Genomic DNA, 23,980 nt, shown 5'->3' on the forward strand with positions numbered 1-23,980 from the left:
CCATTCTACATTTCATTATCCTGAAATAAAATATGCAACTCCATGAACTTCTTTCTTGTTTATCTAGAAACATTTTTTGTTTATTTTTGATCAGTAGTGGGGACAAGTGAGGGAATGATATTTTGGTACATTTAAGTTATATAAATTATATAAAAAATAAAAATTTAAAAGTTTAATTTTGTTTTCATGTTAAACTGCATTCTTTAAGATATTCTATCCCCCCAAAATTTGTATAAATAAAATAAAAAATGATAAATTATAGTGGGGACATGAAAATGACTGTTTTCGTGAGAGTGACCCTTATCTATACTTATAATAAAGCTCAATGTGTGTGTGTGTGTGTGTGTGTGTGTGTTGGCGCTCTACAGGCCAGGTCATTTGACATACAGCTACCAAATTTGGTACATGTATACCTTAGAGGTCGGGAATGTGCACCTGGGGTCCCTTTTTTTGAAATTTTAATTAGAATTTTAATTATTAATTAAAAACTAACTTTCCCGCCAAAAAAATCTTCCATTTTCCCCACCGCCAACTTTTCCGCCAAAATAATCTTCCATTTTCCCCAACGCCAAATGATTTAGGTTTTAGTTCTTTTTTTCTCCCAACAGTAATGAGGCTAGGGTTAAGATTTTTCGGCGGATTATTTCAAACAATTCTGTTTATTTTCTTAATGTTTTATGCATTTAAAATTAAACATTGTTAATTAATCCATGTTTCAGATTCATTCTGAAGTACTTTTGAATTAAAATAACACAGAATAAAGGAAATTAAAAATGTATAATCTGCATAGCGTTACCCCAACTGGCGTAGAAAAAATCACGTATTTGCGTTACGTTACCGGCGAAGAAAATTCACGCATGCGCACTGTGTTCTGATTGTTGGCATGGCAACCATTATCAACGGACGATTTAAATTACTTTTAGATTCGTTGTATGCTTTTGTAAGTAAATTGTATTTATGTTAGTTATATATTTTTTGTATATGCTTATAGTTTTAAGTACATCGCTTTTTAAGTAGTTTTTTTTAACCTGTTTTCAATGATTTAAATTATTTTTAGGTTAGTTGCATGCTTTTGTAATTAAATTGTATTTATGTTAGTTATATATTTTTTTGATATATGCTTATAGTTTTAAGTACATCGTTTTTTAAGTAGTTTTTTTAAACCTGTTTTCGACCGATTATTTTAAACGATTCATTTTATTTTCTTAGTGTTTGATGCATTTAAAATGAAACATTGTTAATGAATCGATCCATTCATGATGAATCTGAGAAAATTTTGTTGACAAATTCTTGAGATATTATATAAATTAAGAAAGATATTCTTTAGTGCGCATAAAGTTTAAACGCTCAGTGACTCTATTATCAGTAATCATATTATTAAAAAAATGCTTTGTTTCAGTAAAAAATATTATTATATTAATTGCAGATTAATCCTTTACACTTTAATTTAAAGCATAAATTCTACGAGGAGTAACAGAAAATTAGAGAGATACATATCACGTTATGACTGAAGGCCTTTATAATATTATGAGTGAATTATATGACTATCAAAATTTGAAGTTTTAAAATATTTTGCTAAAGAATCTATTAAAATTGGAATTGCATAAAATATTTAATTATTAAAATTTTAACGAACATTAAGATTGGCGAACCGGCTGGTCGTCAAAGGCGGCTAGTATATAATATAATACAATACAGTGCAATGCAATACAGTATGTTAATTATATCTTTGGGCAACTATTTCCTGAAAATTTATAAAGTGGAAGCCGGGATCTGTTTTCTATTTATTTCATTATGCTAGATAATATTTTATCTCTAGAAAGAAATAAACGTTAAGTATTTCATATTCTAGAAATTTCATGAATGAGTTAAAAAAAAGACAACTTTATCAAATTTTATCCAAAAAAATAGAGGTAAATGCTAGAATATGCCCAAGAAAGCGATTAAATTTTTTGAAGTTTTCAATATATCATATCTTTACAAAACTGTTATTTGAGCCATACATCAGCCAGAGATTTACATCATTTTACAATTTATGATACTAATTTTTATCTTTTATTTTTTTCTATGTTTGATCTATTTTTAAGAAATATATTTTAAGTATATTTTTCAACAAGAATACAAAAATATGTCAATTTTTTTTTATAAGTTTAAATTACATCACAAACCATGATGAGAAAACTCAGAACATCAAAGTTATTGATTAAAGTATTTATGAAAGGAGTATATATATTTTTTGTTTCTATTTTGCAATCCGTTTTATTATCGATATTAATACAAAAATTAACGAAATCTATAGAGTAATAAAATTAAAATTCTATTTTTAACACAAAGCATTAGTGGCAAAGCAAATTTCTGGGAGGAAGCGATATCTTTTGAGAAGAATCTGTAAAAAATTTAAATTACATTTAAAATACTATTAACGTGCAGAAAAATGCCAAAATTTGCTTTGTTTCAGGCTAGAAATTAGTTACACTGTTAAAAGGTTGGGAATAGCAGAATGCATCCCATTTTCAAAAAGAAAAAAAAAAAAAAAAAAAAAAAAAAAAAAAAAAAGATTTTTAGGTGAATTGACTGAAAATAAGGGATTATCACTCAAAATTTCAAGCATAAAAATATTTTATTGTAGATGATATTAAAATTAAATGATACGAAATATTTCTTTGAAAATTTTAGCGACCATTAATCCCGGTGAACCAGCTTCTTCTTACAGTGTACAGCCGACCACTCCGCCAACACTTAACATTGCAGTATCGACAGGATTTGTTGTAGTCGACTGCTGTCTTTAGCATAGTCCGTCCATAACATTGACCGATTCACCAATCTTACATCCTCTTCGAGGCAATTGGCCCCCTAACCACAAAGTGGTCATTCATTGACCTTCTTCTTCATCTTCCCGTTCACCTATCTTCCCATTAAACAAGGAACAGGTCATCACTTAAAGAAAATCTCCTCGAAATTCTCAGTGTTTCTCCAAATTCTCGTTTCACAACAAAAGAAAACCAAACACTTTCAAACAGTTGGTAAAAAACACTAACAATTTTTAACGTCATGTCATTCATTTATCTGTTCAGTTTTAAGATTATTTGGTACCATCAGTACAGTTAAGTCATCATTTTCAACTTTCAGATTCTTTCTTCATACGGAGATTTCTATGCATTCCTTTAAATAATGGAAAACAGTACCGATTTCTCCACAGATACATTTATTTTCCTACATTCTTCCAAATCTTTGGAAATATGGGGGAAATTTCCCATGTCCTGATATAATTTGGATTACCAGTGGATGGTATCTTCTTATTTTTATTTCTGGTTAGGAGTAAAATCGTAAGTTACTCTTCCTTTTTTGGACATATACCATCTGTCAAACCATTGCGGCTTTATTTTTTCTCTTAATTCCAATTTTAAGGCACTATTTGATTTGGAGACAATTATATCAACACTCTCTTTCGGTGGCGTCAACTTTACATATTGATCCGTCTTTTCATTACCATATATTCCAATATGGGCCTTAACCCAATTCAACTCTATCCACTTGTTAATTTTTACATTTTTTATCTTTTCTTTTTTCGTCCATATTTTCCGATTACAATTGTGAGATGATTGTATGGCTTGTAGGACTGATTGAGAATCTGAAAAAAATTATCATTTCTATCCGTCCTCCACCTTTTCACAATATTCAATGGCCATTTTTAGAACTTGCACTCCTGCCTGGGAACTTGTGGCATGGTTCGATAATTTCACAAGAGTTTTATCGATCTCTTTTCCATAGAGATAGATAATATCATTGCCGCTCCTACTTCTTTCGAACCATCTGTAAAAATTTCTATTCCATCCATATCTGGAATTTTAATTTGAAAACTCTGCAGGGTGTTATTCGAAACTCTCAGGGAATCATTCTGCAGGGTGTTATTCGAACTTGTCAAAATACGTCTCATAATCTTTACTGCTTAAGCATTTGTTTCCTATTCTAACTTTATGACTAGTAGTTCTTATTTGAAATTTAGTGAGCATTTACTTTGCTCTGAGAATGGTTCTATATGCCCCAAACATAATGCTGAGTGGGCACCGTTGGATTGCATTTAACTCTTCTCGGATTATCCTCAGATTTATCCTATGTCCCCATGCGCCGTGACCGAAAAGAAGGAATGGCTCAATAGCCCCAGTGTAGATTCTTCTTAGATGGTATTTCCCTTTTCTATAAAATTTATCGTTTATATGTTTTAATACATCCACTTTTCTCTTGACCTTACTAAAATGCGACGTACATGTTAATTTACTGTCCCATGTAACTTCGGCGAATCATCAAAGAGAGCTAGTTAAATATAAATACACAGTTGTGACTTGAACGTAACTTTAACTTTAAATAATTAACATATCAAAAAACTCGTTACAACGAAAGACTCATTCACCCTCGTCCATAATAAATATCATAATTTGTTATAATGTATTATTACCCACTATTTGCTCCTACTTTTATGATTTATTTATTTTTTAATGTAGTCTGAAACTTTCATTTACGACTGTAATTGAATAATGTAATCTTGAAATGCTTTATTCTTTGATTATACATTGCTTTTAGGATATATTGATTTGAAATCTGAAAATGCTTTCACGAAGACATATTTATGATTTTTATTTGTGTGTTATAAAATTTGAGAGCCTCTGCATTGTAGAATGAGATTGCATGTGGAATTAAATGATACACTTCGCCTCTAAAACTAGGTCTGCTTATTTAATTATTATTCATCAAATATTTACAGAAATGTGGCATATGACATACATGATGGTTTTGTGGAATCTATAAGTTCCTGATGAAATTAATATGTGACGTAGAAATTTTTGACGTAACCAGATATTTTTTTACTCTGTATTGTGACATCTCCTTTCTTTTAAAATGAAATAACATTTTAAAAGTTAATAACGAAGTAGCATTTGACGTAAATCAGATGAGCATACAGTTGATTGCATGACCCAGCATGTAATCGATTGTTTGATAGACGTATCATGTAACTGATTGACTATGGCATAGTATCAATAAACCTTTAACGCTGCTTTGCCATCCAAAAATTTATTAGATGCTCAATACTCTTTACTAATTGCATTCGCAGTTTAAATTCCGTCAAAAATAACCCAATTATTTTGATAAGAATCTAGAATTAGTAATTGCTATTGCAGTAAAGGCATCTGTCTGTATTGTTTGAATATTTCCTATTGCCTTCTTGGCGCCGCGGATGGAGCGATAAAAGTTAAGAAATTTCTAATCAAAATGAGCCCAAATTAGAAAATTTTAAACTATAACTTGCTGGAAATTTTCGTCAGTGACCAAAACTGATAGTTTTATTTATACTTTCCCCCCTTCAGCATGCATTTGAGCAGAACATCTACGATTTTCTTTTCTTTTACTTATTTGTCTGATTTGTAGCCCACTCCTTGTTAACGGTTGACAATCGAATGCCGTAAAGTTTATAACCAAATATTATGTGTAGTATTCTGGAAGTTATGTCAATGTAGACCACTTATATTTTTGTAGACCCATATTTTCTTATCAGATGAACGCTGCTGACATTTTTAATTCAGTCTAGACAGCGTTGGGAAATAAGCGCAGAGAACAGAGATAGTTTTGAAAGTTTTTTTTCCAACATTTCAGTTTAAATTTCATTGTATAATATGTCGAAAAAATTTAAAAAATATGTCTTTGTTCTTTTTGACAAGCTTTGTGACAAAATCCTGCAGGCCACTTCTGTTTGAGATCTATTTACTGCCTTCTGGTAAAATCATAGAATTTTTGTTTCTCGGTCACCTAACCTATAATTCGAAACGTGCTATTATTGAAGTTTTTAAATGGAGAGGTTGTCGAATTCGGAACCACTTCAACATTTTAAAAAATAAACAATGATAGGGAGGGAAAAAAAAGCTTAGTAGAATTTTTTTGTAGTTTATTTATGTTTAAAGCAATGTGACTCACTACTTATGAAGTAAATACTAACATTTTAATGGCTGTACATCTATACAGTCAAACTTTGCCAGGGGACGGCAGTGTTTTTGAAGATATTAATTTAAAAAACTTTATGTAAGTTCACGAAATAATTTAGCATGTGCAAACATACTCATCAAAAAAAAAAAAAAAAAAACCTTAACAGATTTAATACAACAAATTTAAAAAATAATTTAACAACACATTTTATATTTTTCTTTTGTATGATAATTTTAAAAACAGGCAATAAAACCATAATTATCTAAAATCGTAGATATAACAATGAAATACGAAGGCAGTATCAATATCCACATTGCTTAGGTGCAGTAATTATCACATAGAAATTGTAGTGCTGGGCGAGCCACCTTAGGTGGTTGCATCACTTTGTGAGTGGACACTAACAATTGTTCTGGCTATGACACACTTGTTGTGTGAGTGGCCATTAAAGTGATCAAATAAGGGAAAAAACAGATTCATAAGAATTGTGTACCAATTTAGTTATGGAAACCGATTGTCTAGTTCAGTGTTTCCCAAACTTTTGACATATGTGTACTCCTTCTATAATTTTTGTAACGCCGAGTACCCCTCCTCAAAAAAAAAAAAAAAAAAAAAAAAAGATGCATTTTAATAACAATCAAAACTATATTTCCTTTTTCTTTTTTTGTGACATACACAAAATAATAAGAAACGGGAAATAAAATTATTCATAATAAAATATAAATAAAAGTTATATTGTAAGTAACGTTTATTTGGATCAATGAGAAGGATGAAATTGTTTGTGCTGAGATGACAGATCATCATAATTTGGTTCCTTGTTTGTTAATTTTAATCTAATCTCAGATGCGGTTCCACATCCAATAATCTGTTCCTTTTTTTCGACTGAATCTTTACAAATGCTGAAAGCGGAGCTTCACATAAATATGAAGTTGGAAAAGGCAAGATGTACTTCAAAATTTTTTCCTTTAAGACCGGATACACATGTTGCATTTGTAACCAGAATGATGTTAAGACACTGTCCCTATGTTTAATTTTCAAAAATCCATCTGAAGCCAATTCCAACAATAGCTCTTCTTCATGCGTCAAATCTTCTGGCATGGATGTTGTGTCAATGTTAAACGGGTCTCTTATCCATTCAATATATTTATTTAAATCAGGGAAATAGTTTTTCCAGCCCACTTGCAAACTCTCCAAATGCTGTGTTATGCATTTCAGAGTATCAGCATCCCTTTTAGCTGTCGAACTTGTTATAAACTCATGAAGAGAGGGAAACGAGTCTACCTCTCCATTACCAACTCTCTTTTGCCGTAAATTTAGTTTTGCGATGGCAGCGTTCACTTTATCTTGAACGTGAAACAGTGAAATTTCTTTGTCTTCTTTCGATAAATTGAGGCAATTTAAAACAGAGAATATATTTGTTAAATATGCTAGTTTACAAAGCCATTTCCAGTCATGTAAACAAGTCAAAGCGACGGGGGTACTTAACCCCGTCCGCGGTAAAAATCAAAGATTTCTCCGATTTCGGTCATGTGGAGAGGGACATTGAACCACAGATGATTGGGCCTTCTGTCATTTTGGACAGAGTCACGTGATATTTCGGGGGTTGACTTTTATCTCAGTTGTACCCCCACAAACTCTTATTGTATCCTTAGGAGTACACGTACCACACTTTGGGAAACACTGGTCTAGTTTGCAAAACTGGTTTCTCGAATCACTAATTTTTTCAAGGAATGCTAAGGGGGGGGGGATCACAAATTCGGAACAAGCCACAATTCCTGATCACAAGTATGACATTTTACGCGCTGCGCCATTTCTTCTTTCATTATTTCTTCACACATGGTGCAGATCTACGTACCTTAGTTTCTGTTATTTTTGAAGCTACATTTGGTGTCTTAAATTTATCTTTTTATGAATCGGAGATCTCATTGGTCTGTGTCCGCTTCCGGACTATGGAATGAAGATATTGCTTCATGAAATCCACTATTCTCATCATTCGAACGCATGTATAGATTTTAAAGTAATTGCCATACTCATGGATTGCTGTTTACTGTGCGAGCAAAGCAAAACAGTATTATACGAAAATAAGCGAACAGAGCCCAAATAGTATTTTGCAGAAGAAAGAAAAATGTCCAAAACGTTGCAAAAGAAAGTTGCTTTTCAGATTTCACACATAAAATTGGGATTTATGTAGAATTTTGTGCAAGTGATGAATAAAGAAGGCTGTGGATTCCAGTAACTCCGAGAACTGTTCTGTTTTCATCGCTTAATATGCAAAAATTAGGGTTCACAAAAATTTCCGTTGGCCCACAGATTAGGTACTTTACAAAAGACAAAAATTTTGAGGATACGTTAAATGATTTAGAAAAAGTTACTTTGATTCATTTTTAAAATGTAGCCAGATCTACTGAGAAAACTTATGGAGTGTGAAATCAAAAAGCTGCTGAGATTTGGGCAAGAAAAGAGAAAATAACAGCTTCAGCAGGTGGGAGGGGAGGGGGCAGGGAAATCTAGTATAGGGGAAATAATGAAAGCATGGAAAATTATTGTATCTTGTGTTCAGAAATGCAGCCCTAACCAAGCATTTACTATATGTACTACAAATTCATTTAACGACAATGCTGTGTCTTATTTTCGCCAGATTTTGAAGCGTAGTGAAAGACAGATGTCTTTAGACAACTTTCTTGTTTAAACAAAAGCATGTATTATAAATTGCATTATTGTTTATTTGTCTAAGTATTTTTTCCCGGAACGTAATGCATTCATTGTTCTCTTTTACATTGATTCCTATGGAAAAAAATTGTTTCGTTTAATGAGTATTTCGCTTTGCGAGTAAGATTCGGGAAGAATTATATTCATTAAGCCAGCTTCCACTTTTCATTGTTTTAATGTTTACCGATCTTAATTAGTTTGTCAAAATTGATATTTAGATTTCATTTAATAAAAAAAAATCTTATAAATCTTGGAAGTTCTGAATGTAGTGATAAATTCGAGAATTCATTTTGAGATTCTTTAATACTTATTATAATGAATTAAAAATTATCATAATGATTTAAAAATTAAAGAGTATGTTGTAAAATATAATGATTAAAAAGAAAAATAAATCCGCCTTTTAGTATATGTAAATATGTGTAAAAGTATATATTTTTTGTTTAATTTATTTTATGTTATCCATCACTAAATCAATAAAAATCGCAAGTGGTCTTTTAAATAATTAGAAATAAACGACGCATTTTTATTTATCTGACGTGCTCTTTTCTCTCTTGCTAAATTTGCTTTTGCACGCCTCTTCATTCCGTGTTATTTTTCAATTTTTAAGAATCGGAACATAAACTTTTTGAGCAGATCTTCACTCTGATAACCAAGTTGAATGACAAGTCTTGCCTGTCACTGAATGAAGCTGTTTTTAATTTCTGAGATGTGTTCGTTTCGAATCTATTTTGTTTAACTTCTCCCCCTTCTTTCCACCTCGAAGTCGTTTCACGAGCGAGATGTGTAATTACGTAAAGGGGGGGGGGGAAAAAGAAAAAAAAGTAAATATCATTTGGCCATCTGCCGTGGAACAGGTTGCAATATTCCTCCTACTTCCGCTTTCGCGAGAGAGAAAAGTATGCCGAAAAACATGGCACTCAGAGCGCACTGTTGCTATTCGCGGCGGTGAGTAAAACTCTCACGTGGTTTTTCTCTCTTTTTCGTGCCGGTTTATTTAACCCATTCACAGACCTGACGTGAACGAATTGCTTAGATGAGAGGCTGTAACTGCAAGAGAATTTCTTTTTGATTTATGTTGTAATTCTCTTATTTAAATATTATATCCGTTTAGCTCATTATTTCGTTAACGTTTTCAACGAAAAAAGATTTTATTTGTGTAGTCTTTTCACTCGTAACTAGTTTTGTTATTTAAATGCATGATTTACGAAAATCAAGAGCCACTATTTGCAGAAATGTCACTTCATTGGTGTAGCGAAATAACTATAAAATAAACTTGTCCTCTGATAATATCTTTTGTCATATCATTTACTGGATTATTTGACTCTGTGGTATGTCGTTGAATTGATCATCATGGCAAATATACTTCAGTCAATGAGATGAAAAATGCTGTTGCTTATTTAAAATGGAATGGTAAGCGCCTTTGTTTTTTCGAAGTGTTCAGAAAATTTCAGTAATCGTGGTTCTTAGCTACATATTAAATTATCTTAACTAGTCTATTTCTTTAATTAAAAACTTAAAGATTTTTTCTATCCTTAGAGTTTAATTAAAACAGCACGTCAATGATTAAAATTTTGTTTAAATAAATGTAATAAGCAGTAATTTATTGCAAAGATGGTGTCTTCACCGTTTAATAAAGTCATTTTCAGTTCATATGATAAATTAACCCTTTCAAGGGCCTTGGGAAGTATGCTTCCCACCAAATTTTTCCATTTTTGTATGAAGTTATGGTAAGTTTTTCAATAAGATGATAAATTTTTCCATAAGATAGAAAGTTAGATGCTATAGTTCCTTATCTCACACAAAATGGTGAGCCTTGATTTGTTACTTAATTATTAATTAACTAAATTAATGAATTAATCAAATAAATTTATCTGAAAAGTGAAATAATCACTTCTCTTAAACTAATCTCAATCCTAAAAACATTTCAAAATACCATGATTAGAAAAAAAAAAAAAAAAAAAAAAAGGCCTTCTAAAGGGTTAATGTCTGTTCACAAGCATCTTGTGGAGCAAGATATGAGGTTGTTGACGTTGTTAATTATTGTAACCGTTTTTAAAAATATTGTGTCCGTTAAGAACTGTCCTTAGTTGAAAGTCATTCATTTTACATGGTTTAGAAAAGCAGCGATTTTTAAATGACCCGTTTCGAAAGGTTTGTTATTCTCAAAGCCTCTGAGCACATTCCCACAAAGTGTCGGTTAAAAAACAATTGAGCATAGGGTTTTTGAATCTTAGGAGCAGATCAGGGGTGTTTGTGCTCCGGGGAAACCCCGGAATTCCGGGGATTTTGAACTTCGATACCCGGAAATTCCGGGGATCGTCGTTCAAAAGGAAGTAGGAATAATAATGAATTATTTATTTTGATCTGGGTAATTTTGTTTGCTTTGAAAGCAGAAAACGCAAGGTCAGTGTGTGTGGTGAAAACTTTTCCTTTCTTTCTCCAAAGGCAGTGATAATGCGTGAAAAGGGGGAAAAAACTTCTTTTTTGTTCTTTCCTTATTGCGAGTTATGACTCATTCCCCCGGTTCTCGGACATTCTCTTCTGGATTCTTTTCGGCAAGTAGGCGCGGCAGAAAAAAAGGGAGAGACTTCGTTCGACCAGATGTGCGATCACGTGACCTGGGTTCAAAGGTCTTAATTTTGCAAAAAAAGTAATTCATTGAACTTTTATAATTAGGTCATTCAATACTTCATAATCGTAATTTTTCATTTCTCCCCCCCCCTTCTCGAAACTCCAAAATGTCGGTAGTAAGTCCGTAAAAGTTTCCGGGGATTTTTTGGGGTCCCACAAACACCCCTGGCAGATGCAACTGAAGGATTTTATGTGCAATTCAAAATTTGTATCTCCTTCGTTTCTACTCTCCATGAATTCGGTCGTCTCTCTCACACCGTATCAAATCCAAACATTTCCGAAGACGTGTCATGAGGGTCATTGTAATGAATGGTATTTGGTATTCTTTAAACGAATTCGTAGCTAAAATCTCTTCTTCGAGAAGGTTTTTCTGTTTCACGGTATTTTTAGATTTCTCATTTCGTATATTTTGATGCATTTTTTTTCTTAGAATTATATTTTAGTTGTTGTGTGTCACTAATGTGTAAAGCTTTATTTCACGTGTATTCCCTTGTATTTGTAAACACTGGATCTACCCTTGTAAAAGTTTTCATTCTCACGATTAGAGACGATTAAACACCAGGTCTTATCAGATTTCTTCTGTCATCGGTTTTGCAGCAGGTGAAAAGAAATAAGACGTACTTCGTGAATCAGTTTTAAAATTCGTCTTTTTGATTTGTGTAACGCTGAAGAGCATCGCCAGTGAAAAGGAATGTCCATTGTCTTCCAGCCTTCTTAAATTACGTGACCTTGCGCCTCAGAGTTTTTTTCTTCTTTGTTGCTATTCTTCATTCCTGTTGGAAGAAAAGATTCTTTGAATGGCAATGAAATGTTCTTATTCCTGTCTCCTCGTTTGATGCTTGGATGCTTTCTGCTGGACTGTCTTGATAATGATTTTGAGGATAGTGGGGTGTTACTGTACTGTATGGGGATTTATTGGTTCAAAAATACTATTATTATTTTGGTCCCCCTTATCTTTAGTATTTATTAATCCGTATTGCCTTGTATCAAGAATTTGTTTCTGTATATTGATTAATGACGTTTTAACAGTGATTTCACAGACAGGCAAATTTTATTTGTTGTAATTCGTGCACTTTTAATTTTCACTTTCCTTATTTTCTATCTTTTTCGTATTTCATTTGTTGGAAATTGCTTTTTTACTCTTTAAGGGAGCTGCGATTCAGGAGCCTATAAACTTTATTTCTGTGCCTTGCTATCATGAAATATAGACACTACCCTCATTCTAATTGAGTTTAATTCTCTGAATCTGATTTTAATTAAAAGTAGAAAATCTGTTGTTGTTGATTCTTCATTTCACCGACGATTCGCTGTTCAACTTGTATGTAAAATAGGTTATCTAAAACCGAAAGTATAAATGATTGACATCGACGAACAAATGACATTGGATCATACAAGTGTCAATGAGTGATTTATTTATACTATCATAATGTAATGATAATATAAATAATTGATTCAATCATAATCTGGAATAATCGCAATTTTCTCGTTTCGCTTAAGATTTTACGGCAGTTATCTTTTAATCCGAATAAGCATCCTTAGGGGGTCTCAGGACTCTTAATAATTACCCATGGAAGCAAAAAACCACCCTTTTTCTCAATCATCTAATTTACAAATGAAACAATCGTGAAATTTGAAAAGTTAACCTTTAAATATTCATATACAATTACATTATTTCTCATATTTTCATATAATTTTAAGAAAAATTATAAAGAAAAATACAATGAATATTTTTTCAAAATCTTAAAAATCAGTATTATACTGCGTGCTGGATTCTGAATTTAAAAATGGGTCAAAATTTACAAAATTAATATTAACTTGGAGAAAAATGGTCAGTTTTGAAGTTATACTTACTTTTTATAAAAAACATTAAAAAAAAATTAGTAATGTTAAGAAAAAAAAATCTAATTAAAATAAATGTAAAATTTGTTTCTGTTTATAATTTATCTAAAAATTGACATAATAGAACAACTAATTTTGAGCATGTACATGAAATTTCAGATTAATAGGAAAAGTAGTTTTTTAAATATCCTGCGCGCAAGCTTTTTTTTTTTTGAGAAAAATGATATTGAAGTTGAAAAATAGTGAAAATAGAATTTGAAAAGAATTATGTAAATTAAAAAGTTCTAGATACATAAGTACTGCCTTTAGTCTGCATAAATTGTTACTTTTGTTTTATAGAACTTTTTGAAAAAAACATTTTAATTCATTTATTTTTTTTTAAAAATGAAATTTTCTGAAAAATCTAATTAAAATTCAAGTAAGATTTTTCTATGAATAATTTATCTAAAAATTGATGTATAAATTTCTGAGGAACTTATTTCAGACATGTACATGAAATTTTTGGTTAATAGGATATGTAGTTTTTGAGAAATCTTGCGCACAAGCTTCTTTTTTCTTTTGTTTTGAGAAAAAAAAAGTTAAACTAAAAAAAAAAAAAAATTAGCAAAGTAAAAAATATATATTATAATTATATTAAAAATATAATACATATATTTAAAAAATCGAAAAAATTAAGTTTAAGAGACCTGAGACTCTTTAAATCTTTCTAAGGATTTTCCTTATATAACAAATATGCTCGTGGAAAAGAGGCCTACCATTTTATTAAATTGGAAGTATTAAAATTGATCTTCATTAATTTTGATGAGAAATTTAATATTTTTAAGTTTGGAGCAACTACCTTTATGAATTAACTTCAAAAGTGTGGAGTAATAAGATGAAATTTTATTTCATTTCATTTGTGACTAAACTTTGGCATTCATTTCCTTTTATGTAATTTGATTTTTACTAATTTTGCTTACGGTGAGCTCTATAAGCTTCACATATTATTTACCGTTTGCAATTCTTTGATTTCTTTTGCTATCTTTCTTGACAATTAAAGCATGAAATTTATCCTGTGCACACTCTGTTGTAGTGCTTTCCTGAAGAACGCAGTTGAATTTTAACTTTTAAAAAAATCTTTTGCATTAAAGCTCAAATTTTTGAAGCAATGAATGAACTGTAATAAGTAGATACATGATCACAAGAAAGTTATGTATTATTTTAAGAGACTTGTGTCCGTCACGCTAGTCTCTTAAATTTATATGGTGTGAATGCTAATCCCAAAATCTGAAATTCCTGTTTTTTCTGATGGAATTTCTTTACAGCATAAGCATAGGTAGTGGCACACAGCACGTTCCTACCAGGTCATCGAAGTGTGAATTTTGATCATGTGACTGTTAGAATGTACATATCTATCATAACAATGAAATGTTATTACTTCCGCCTGTTGTAGCCAGTGGAAAAAATGAAATTCAACTCGCTGCTTCATTTGATCTCGAAATGATTCTGCTATGAGATCTAAGAACTTGAGACTGGCAATCTTGGACATCTTGGCCTTGAATAGACGTTTTCAATTCATATTAAGATGTTTATTTCGACAATACGCTTAGAAAAAGGTAATTCATTTTCTCAAAAAATTCAGTGTCCATTCCGTTCATATTTTTCAATCTTTTCTAACTGGAATGCTTTGAAATAAAAGCATTCCATATTAATATTCACCTGCCATAAAAACCAATAATCAAAGGCTTCATATATTTCATACATTGTCATTTATAAAATAAGATATGAGTAGATACTTTGCTACTTTTTTTCTCTATTATTATTTTTACTTTCTAATCGCTTAGCGTTACGCTTTTTCTTAATTAGTTTGTGCATTCTTTATTTGGATTAGAAGATAACCCCTCCCCCCCTCCCAGGGCGTGACGAATAAGGTGTTTCAGCATTGTCGACGAACTTCGACTGCAAATGTCAGTCAGGTTTCCCAAGAGTGAACTTCTATGCCAAATTCAAGTGCTTGTTAAAAAGTTTTCGTCACTTGAGTTCAGCCCTTTCTGGCGTCATTCTGTCTCTATTGCACATGCACGATAGAAGCGAGAAAGCGTTCAGCTCATTACCATACAATTGAGAACGATAAAATATTGGAAGGAGTGATATTTAAAACAGGCTGGAGATGACGCGCGTTAGGCCAAAAGGTGAGAGTTGAATTAACACCTGTGTCAAGTTCCTCGTTTATTTTCCTTCCTTCCTTCATGGACGTAAATTATAATTATAGTTGAATCTATATATAGTTTATATAATATAATATATAATCTATATAGTTTAATGTAATGATACCCGAATAAAATCGATCCTTGAAAATGAGCTTTGTAACTTCCGTAAACTAACTGTCAAAGGCTTAGGCTCCCTAACATCTTATCCAATTAAAAACAACGACGCACATTAGCGAAAGATATAAAATGACTGACCAGTAATGGTAAATGTGATATTTTACTTTGTGATTATTGCACATTTACAAATTGTGGATTAAAGGGATGCGATTTTTAACCCTTGAGTACCAGTATCCCATATGCGTGACACGTCCTTTCCCCACTTGTTGTCTTTGTCGCATAGCATCGCGTCCTGGCTATGCGCTCAATTTAATTCTATAGAACCAGCGTAACGTATCCGCGACTTCGAAAAGGAACATTTTATTTGAATTTTTAAATACTACTAGATGGCGCGAAAAGCTACCGGTTTGCGCAGCAGTGGAATCATATGGCATGTGGCCTTCATATAGGGGCATTTGTTTCTGCTTTGCGCTTTTGGATGCGATGGATTTATTGGTATACCAATGGCACGCGTGCCATTGATGGCACTGGACACAATATTTTGGGCACGCCACCGATCAAAATAGTTTGCTTTTACGGTTTGTAAAACAGTTTGCATGTGATTTCATTTGATAAATTGAACTTGTCCCAATTCGATTGGTTGGAAATGGAAGAATTTGAAATGCAGCTGATTGATTTCCAGTCTAGTTCAGTATGGATTCAAAAATTTATTAAAACAAGGAAAAAGTTAGAATGGATTGAAACAGAAAGATTAACAAGCAATATAAGTAAAAATGGCAGTAGCGAAATTGTGGAAACATGGAATTTGATACCAAACACATTTATCTGTTTGAAGAAGCTGGCTCATTCTATTTTAACCATATTTTCATCTACCAAGCCTGAGAGTCATTATTTTCGCTTAGAAACCGTTGGCAGATGACATGCATTCTGCTAAAAGTAACATCTTACAATTCTAATATAAGTCATTTATCATCTAATCTGTAACAGCAGAAGTCATACTAATGTAGTAATAGTAAACTAAAACATTTACTACTATACAGTGCAAAATGTATTTTTTCGTATTAACTAAAGTGTTTTGAGTTGTTAGTATTTGGTTTTATTATCTTCCCAATAATCACAAGTCAAAATTATTTGATGGCACGTCTATACTTCATTAAACATTTCTTTAGAAAAAATGGCTTGTTGATCTATAAAGGTTCGCCACCCCTGGTATAAAAAAAACCGCTCTTTAAAAAGACACGTGTGATTTAAAGGGACACCTGCGTTCTTATTGATTGCTTTGGTTTTTTCGCTTGGAAATTGCACTCAGTTTTCTGTTGTAGGGGTGAGAGTGAAATATTTTTGTGTATGTTTTGTGGATGTCTTGATATAGGTGCTGGGATTATTTTGAGCTCTTTTAGCAAAACTGTGTTACCATCTGAGATTAGTGAAATGATTGGAATTTTAGTAATAACTGCAAATAATATAGATCATTGTTTTCAGGCACAGTGGAATATAATTATCAAATGCCATTAAGTACTTGCTATGAACCTGCAGCGAGTTGGCCTTCAGAATTAAAACAGAACCGAAGATAAGTTTTTCTGAGAGAACTCGTGAGACTGGGATTTTTTAAACCGTAATTTCATTTGCTGCAAATTATTATGGCTCAGTCGTTTTTTTTTAAAAAATTTCGTATGGATAGCATTTGTTACTTAATTTCTATGCGTGTAGTATTTGTTTTTGTAGATATAGTTAAAATTTGAATATTTTGCTTGTTTCATTTATTTTCATTAAGGTTATATACTTTATATTAATACATATTAAGTATATTACTTGTAAAATTGAATTCATTATATCAAAATGCTAATTTTATACGATTTTGTAAAAGTAGGCATAACTGCGAAATATGTTTGAGCCCTTGGACGGCTCTCCATTTCCGAACGCTCGGTCCAGTGACAGCGCTTCGTTTCTGGTCCTGAAGGGGTTAAGGAATTCTGAATAATAAAGATGTTTACGAGTCATTGAACATTGTGAGGAGTAGTAAAATGAGTAGAATAGTTACACTTACCATGTAACAATTTTGAAATAATTATTAATAATACCTGGTAATATATAATTTATTGAATAAACGCTGAACGAAGCAATAAAGTATGTATAAGTAAATATCTTATTTACACATGATTAATTTAATACGTTTCAAAGTAGTTTACTGTATTTATTGTTTACTGTATTTATTTAAGGACACTTTAAAATTATTGCATATTACAAGCATGAACAATTGCAGGGTATTTTATATTCTATTAGCAGGCTCCTAATAAGAAGGTCAGAAAATGGCAAAAGACTGCGGAATAAATGCCCAATCTATTTTATCACTACATCTTTCTTCTATAATTTCTCCGATTTTTAATAATTGTCCAAGTATAATAGTCTTTACTTATAACATGTTCAGGTAAAATAATTTGAGCACTGTAGATTATCAAAAAGATTAATTACCCAAAGCAGTTTACTGCACATAATTTTTTTTAAATTGAAGATCTATACGAACATAAAATTTATGAAAAATTATTCATAGTTCCAGATGTCTTTTGAATCGCCCCCCCCCCTCCTAAAATAACTTAAAAAATCTTTTAAGATTGATAAGACAGGTATTAAAAAATGACTTAATAATACAGGATACAAAAGTTGATTAAATCTTCCTGAATAGTTTCCATTAACCTACTCGATGAAATAGAACGAAAATTGTACAAAGAAAACTCGTACGAGTATCGTAATTTTCGTGGTTTAAAAAAAAAATCACCGACGTTATCTTAGCGGTTTTATCACCCTTGCGAACATGAAAAGTAACAATAACTGTTTGCCTATCACTATAGTATTTTATTAATTCATTTCGTAGTTCTTTGACCAACCATTTTCGTATATTTCAGCATTGGACAAAGTCTTGAATTTTAACGTCATCCCCTCCCCCTACTTTTTATCTGCTGAATCCATTCATGCAACGTCACACAATGCCGAATGACTCACCTGCCCTTTCTGTCTAATTAGAAATTATTTTACGTCACATCCTTGTTCTTCTTATACGATATGTAATGGATTTCAAAATTAGATTGGCTCTTTGTGATCTTGAATTGACTCCGTTACGAATCATAAAAGTTCACATTATAATCGTGTCTTCACCGATGGCGATTTCTAGCAATCATGACTTATCTTAAAAATACCAGGATTTCTGCGAATTAAACTCGTTTCTTAATCGATTACGATTCATTGATGAGAAATTTTTCCTGCACCTAACAATTTTCTTTGTGTTGTTCTGTGCTAGTTTAAGTTATTTTATTTCTCTGTTAAGAGTATTTGTTCGTAGAGTATATTGATCATGACTGAGAAAACTGTTATCTTGATTTTAAAACTTTTAGTTTTCGCCAAGCAACTATGTTTTTGGTTCAAACTGTTTCATTAGCGATTTATTAGTGGTCGCACCTGCACACTGTCAGCACTTTGCTTTTGCTTATCTTATACACTACTTATTTAACCACAATTTATTTTGTGCAAAACCTGTTTGCCTTTATTAGAAAAAAAAAAAAAAAAATCAGGTAAACGAAATAGACCTTGACACATATTTCTTAACAAAGTACTGAATTTTCTGTAAATATTTTTTAGACTTCGTCGTTGTTATTTATTTAAGACGACGTCTTGCTTACTTTGTTTTGTTTACTATTTCGTGTATGCCGCTCCACTGGTGTTCTTTCTTAAAAGTTTGTCTTCTCGCTAACCGAGACTAGCACTGCCCAAATCTACATTTTAGTATCAACCAACTAGAGCTCAATAAAGATAACGTGTAAAACTCTGTAGTAATTTGCAAAGGAATCTGCGCCATTTCAAACTTGGAATTAATTCCATATCGTGTGCAGTCAGTCACTGCTAATTATGTTAAGAATAATTGTTTTGCTGTTCCCTAATAGCTGTTTAGTGTTTACTGTATATTTACTTTCATATATAATTTCTTGTTATTGCATTAAAAGTAAATTATACCGAATTCATTTATTATCGCTTTCTAATTGCATTGCGATTGATCATATTATTCATATTATTAGTACAACTGTTTTTTTTGAATTTGTTTCTGAATTTTTATTACTGTTTTTTGAATGTATATTTAGTGAGGCTTTATTTTGATAGTTTATAATATGCACATCTTAACATTTATGACTGAAATCATATGAATTAATGCAAGAATATATCAGCCAATCGAACAACAATATTATTTAAAATAAAAACCCTTAACAAGTTTGCTCAGAATGTAAAAATAGGTATATTATAGAAATATATGAAGAACATATACATAATGTCTCTGAATTCATAGGAGAAACTCTTTAAGTGTAGGTAAAATACATATAAAAGCTTTTTTTTTTTTTTTTTTTTTGTGAAGCAATGTGGGTTCGGAAAGGTTAAGGAAATGAAAAGAAAGCTCTTTTCTTGCATAATATTACTCTAAATGCTTAGATGTGCCACTGCCAACATCTATACAGTCGTAATGGCGTCTAGCAAGTAATTGGCGTACTCTTTCGTAGATGCCAGATGTTTACGAACAGTTGCAGCAGCGACTGAGAGTTTTTCAATGAGACCCTCATCAGAGTCAATTATCTTGAGATCACTACATTTTTCCCGATTTGCTTGTACTTACAGGTACTTGTTCCGCCTACATTTTTCATTTCCGCCCCCATATTACTATGCAAAAAATGTTTCTTTACATGTGTTTTACCTACTATTAAAATTTGGCCCATGAATTTTGAGACACCCTGTATGCACCATGTTTTATTTACACGTTTTGATGACATGTGTTTATTGTCATATTTATTCAGTTTATTGAAATTGCTGTTTACATTTTTCTGTTTTATCCGAAACAAAAACTTTTAGTGTTTTAATTTTGTTATTATAACTTAGGAAATTTATTTGTTTAGTCTGAATATTCCACGAGTTATTTCAGTTTCCATGATAGCTGCACTTTATTGTTGAATCTGAAATTAATTTAAAAAAAGTACCTCGTTATATTTTGAATGAGTTTCAGTTGATTTTGAAAATATCTTCAAATGAAAAAAATAAATAAATAAATAAATAAATAACCAGATACATGAAAAATAAAGTAAAATAAAAATAAAGACTTAAGTTAGCACAATGATTAAATATTTGAACTTTGAACTGCCGTTTTTCTCCTCTTTCACTGATCACTTATAGTAAGACAAAAAAACAGTGGAATTTAATATTTTATTAGAATGATAAATTTTTTGGCTAAATTCTTAAAAAAAAAAAAAAATGAATAAGCCACCAAATAAGCAATGGGTTTATTTATTTAATGCTGTAATTTCACCTGCGTTTTAGTGTGCTTTAAGTGTGAAAGAAAGAGCAAAAAATTAATAATAAAAAATTATTTTCACGTCAGATAACATTTAATTCCTTAAGTCTTTGTATCTCAACCCTTATTTATAATTTTAATTTAGCGATTTCGGATAAACGACGTTTTTAGTTTCGCTGTTTGGTGCATGTAATGCAGGTTAGCTGGAGTTGCTACTGTGAAAAATGCGACATATAACTGGTGGGGAGAGCATGAAATAAATTTGCAAAAATTGTAGAGTTCTATTCTGAATTGGAAGCAATGATCCAATCCGTTGACAGATTTGATCCCTCTACTTTAAAAGTCGGTGTGAATCTTTCTTGAATGAACAACCATGGCGCCCTGTGGAAACATGCGTTACATCTACACACGTTTTGAGAGAAATGCTCAGATTCACGATTTATTCCAGTGGTGTAGGTGATTGATCCAGAGAGAGTAGTTTTATTTTTCTCTTAGAATACTAATACATTCACCACGGGCACACAACCCTCAGTTCTCCAATGACTGCTTTAAGCTGAAACCAGTGCCCTTTAATTAGATCACACTTCAATGTCTCAAAAGAATGATAGTGCTTCATAATTTTATTTGCCTTCTATCAAGCTTTGTGAGCGATCCATTCGCTAGTGCTCTTCTTGATATTCATTCAATCATGGAAATCAAGTGTTCTTACGTTTGTACGTCTAATGCGTTATTGCTGCCAAATGTGGACAAGTGTTTTTTTTAAGCGCCGATAAATTGGCTCCTGTATCGCGTTATTGCTGTAGACGCTTTTGAGTCTGTTTGTATGTAAGTTTGCTTTTGTAATGCGTTTGAGCCAAAGATGCTGTGAATCTGCTCAGAGCTTTCAGTTAAACATAAGAATCTAGATTTCTTTTTTGATGGAGTCATGGAGTAAATGGTCTGAGAGAAGGTTCATTTTTAAAGGAAAATTTTATAGAAAGTAGGAACCCTGAAAAAAATAATAATAAAATTCTCGGAAAACTTATATTATTCTCAATGAGATTATAACTGTATGATCTTGTTTTTTGATCTTGGAAATTATGTCACTTACCTAAAGGACTATTTAATGTTAGATTGCTTAGTAGTTCGTCTGCAATATTTGATGTCAAGTTACATTTTGATGACGAATTCCAATCATTATGAAATTTAGGTAACTTTCAAGTAAATAATATTCATGGAGCAAGATGCAGCTTTCGGACGCACTCGATGGAGTGTATTATAATTAAGCATATATTTAAAAAAAATATTTTTGGTTGTATATTAATATTTTTTTTGTATCTTTGCGGTATTTGATCAGCAGAAAGCAATAAAAATTTAAAACTGCTAAAATATGAAATTCAAATTAACTGCCAATAAAAGATATTACGATAATTTTTAATGGCAGTATTTTAAGATTCATTATTGTACTACAATTAATTAAGATACTACGAAATAAAAGTAAATATGAAAATGTATGGGGAAAAAAAAAAAAAAAACCCAACTAATTTTAACACTGGAAAAAGCACGCGAATGAAAGATGCAATTAAACAGTAAAATAAGCTTAATATTTCATTTAGAAAAAAGGCAGTTATAAAATGTGTCTAAATTAATTTTGTAAAATTGATTAAAAAGGAAGATAATTGCACAGAAGTGAAGTTTATGTTACTGAAAAGCTACCTTTTTAAATTTTAAGACGGTTAAAAAAAATGTTTGTATGCGATGGTTTGTTCGGAAGTTATGGCGGAAAACGTAAAGCCCCCGTTTGTAGAAACTTTTTAATTGAACAGTGTACCAAATTTCTTTCGAATCTGTCATGAGTGCGAAAGGTTCAAAGAAGCAAACAAATAGATTTTCAATTTCATATATAGATATGTAAACATATTTTTTAGCAGTTGCGTTGCCGAACAGAGAAGACACTTTTGAATTTCTTACTATGATTTATTCCATCCAGGGAGGCATAATTTATGTACAAGAATAAGTTGTAAGAAATACGCCAGTCTACATCGCGACACAAAAGCAAAAGAAACCGAAATTTTTCCCTCAGTGATTTTGTACTATGAGATTCCGATAGGGATTTCTTTGACACGTGTGGATTTAGGAAATGTAATTTAAATATCTTTAAAAGAATGTGGTAAACATTAAGGATTTTTATTTCTTTACTCGGAGCAAAAGAACTTGCAAAAGTAAGCTTTTTTTTATAGAGCACGTTTATCATTAATTAAATAAAAAAGCTGAAGTGGATCCGGAAAATAAGTGACCATTTTAGCATGAAGTTAATATGGGTTAAGTTAAAATAAAAATTAAGGAATTAATTAGTATTTGAATTAGATTTAAAAATGAATAATAATTCTCTCAAGTAAATAATTTCGAAAGAATAGGAAAATTATATTTGCTGTTATCTTCATCTATCTATCTAACTTATAGACAGACTCTTCCCTCATTATTGGAAATTGATTTTCAGATACTTTTCACTAATATGATCTTGATGCAGAGAAAAATACCAAAAAATTGATATTACTTCTTGCTTTAAAAAAAAAAAAAAAAAAAAAAAAAAAAAATGCACTATTGAAAGCCATTTTTATTCAGCGATCATTAACTTAGTTGTCAGTTAACAGGCATACTTCCGTCTTCTTTTATTATTTTAGATTAATTTTCGTTTTGCTCTTATGTCCTTGAAGGAGAAAAAGAAATTTTATATACAAGAAAATAATAACCATTTTGTCTACGAAAGACTTAAAAAGTGCGTTTTCAAAGCTAGAATTTTGATATAAAACGCTGTAATTCCGAGAGAGAATAAACGAAAAATATTCATCTTTAATCGTCTCATTTATTGCTCGGGCAAGAAATCGGCAGACTTCTCTTTCCACATTCGTGTTGGCATTCTCATTGTTTTCCCTACCTGCTAGGTACGATGTCCATGATCGACGAAAAAACTCGTCTCTTGCATTCATTTGCACGGTGGCGGAACTCCCACTAAGGTGGCAGTGTGCCAGGAATATTGGCCACGGTTGCGGTTCTGTTCTAGGAAAACATTTGGAAAATGCCAGGCATGCTGAAATCATGGTATTTTTTTTTCTACTTCCTCCACCCTTTTTCAGCTGTCGCCTGTTCTATGAAAAATTGGAACGTGTGTCTCTAAGTGCATGTGTTTGGAGATGAGCGCAATCATTGTCGCCATGTT

General features: G+C 31.5%; 1 protein-coding gene across 5 annotated transcripts in view; it reads left to right on the plus strand.

Annotated features, from left to right (window-relative positions):
- LOC129962572 (phosphatase and actin regulator 4-like) overlaps nt 1–23,980 on the plus strand; it is a 130,234-nt gene that overhangs the window by 54,066 nt on the left and 52,188 nt on the right. The window contains exon 1 of one of the 5 annotated variants that reach the window (XM_056076345.1): nt 10,044–10,092. The exons of the other annotated variants lie outside the window; for them this stretch is intronic. Coding sequence (XP_055932320.1) covers nt 10,059–10,092 — 34 coding nt within the window. The 5' untranslated portion in view covers nt 10,044–10,058. Of the gene's footprint in view, nt 1–10,043; nt 10,093–23,980 lie in introns of those variants that run through there. 5 annotated transcript variants of the gene reach the window in all.

The sequence above is a fragment of the Argiope bruennichi genome, chromosome 3 (assembly GCF_947563725.1).
Source record: "Argiope bruennichi chromosome 3, qqArgBrue1.1, whole genome shotgun sequence".
Taxonomy (NCBI): domain Eukaryota; kingdom Metazoa; phylum Arthropoda; class Arachnida; order Araneae; family Araneidae; genus Argiope; species Argiope bruennichi.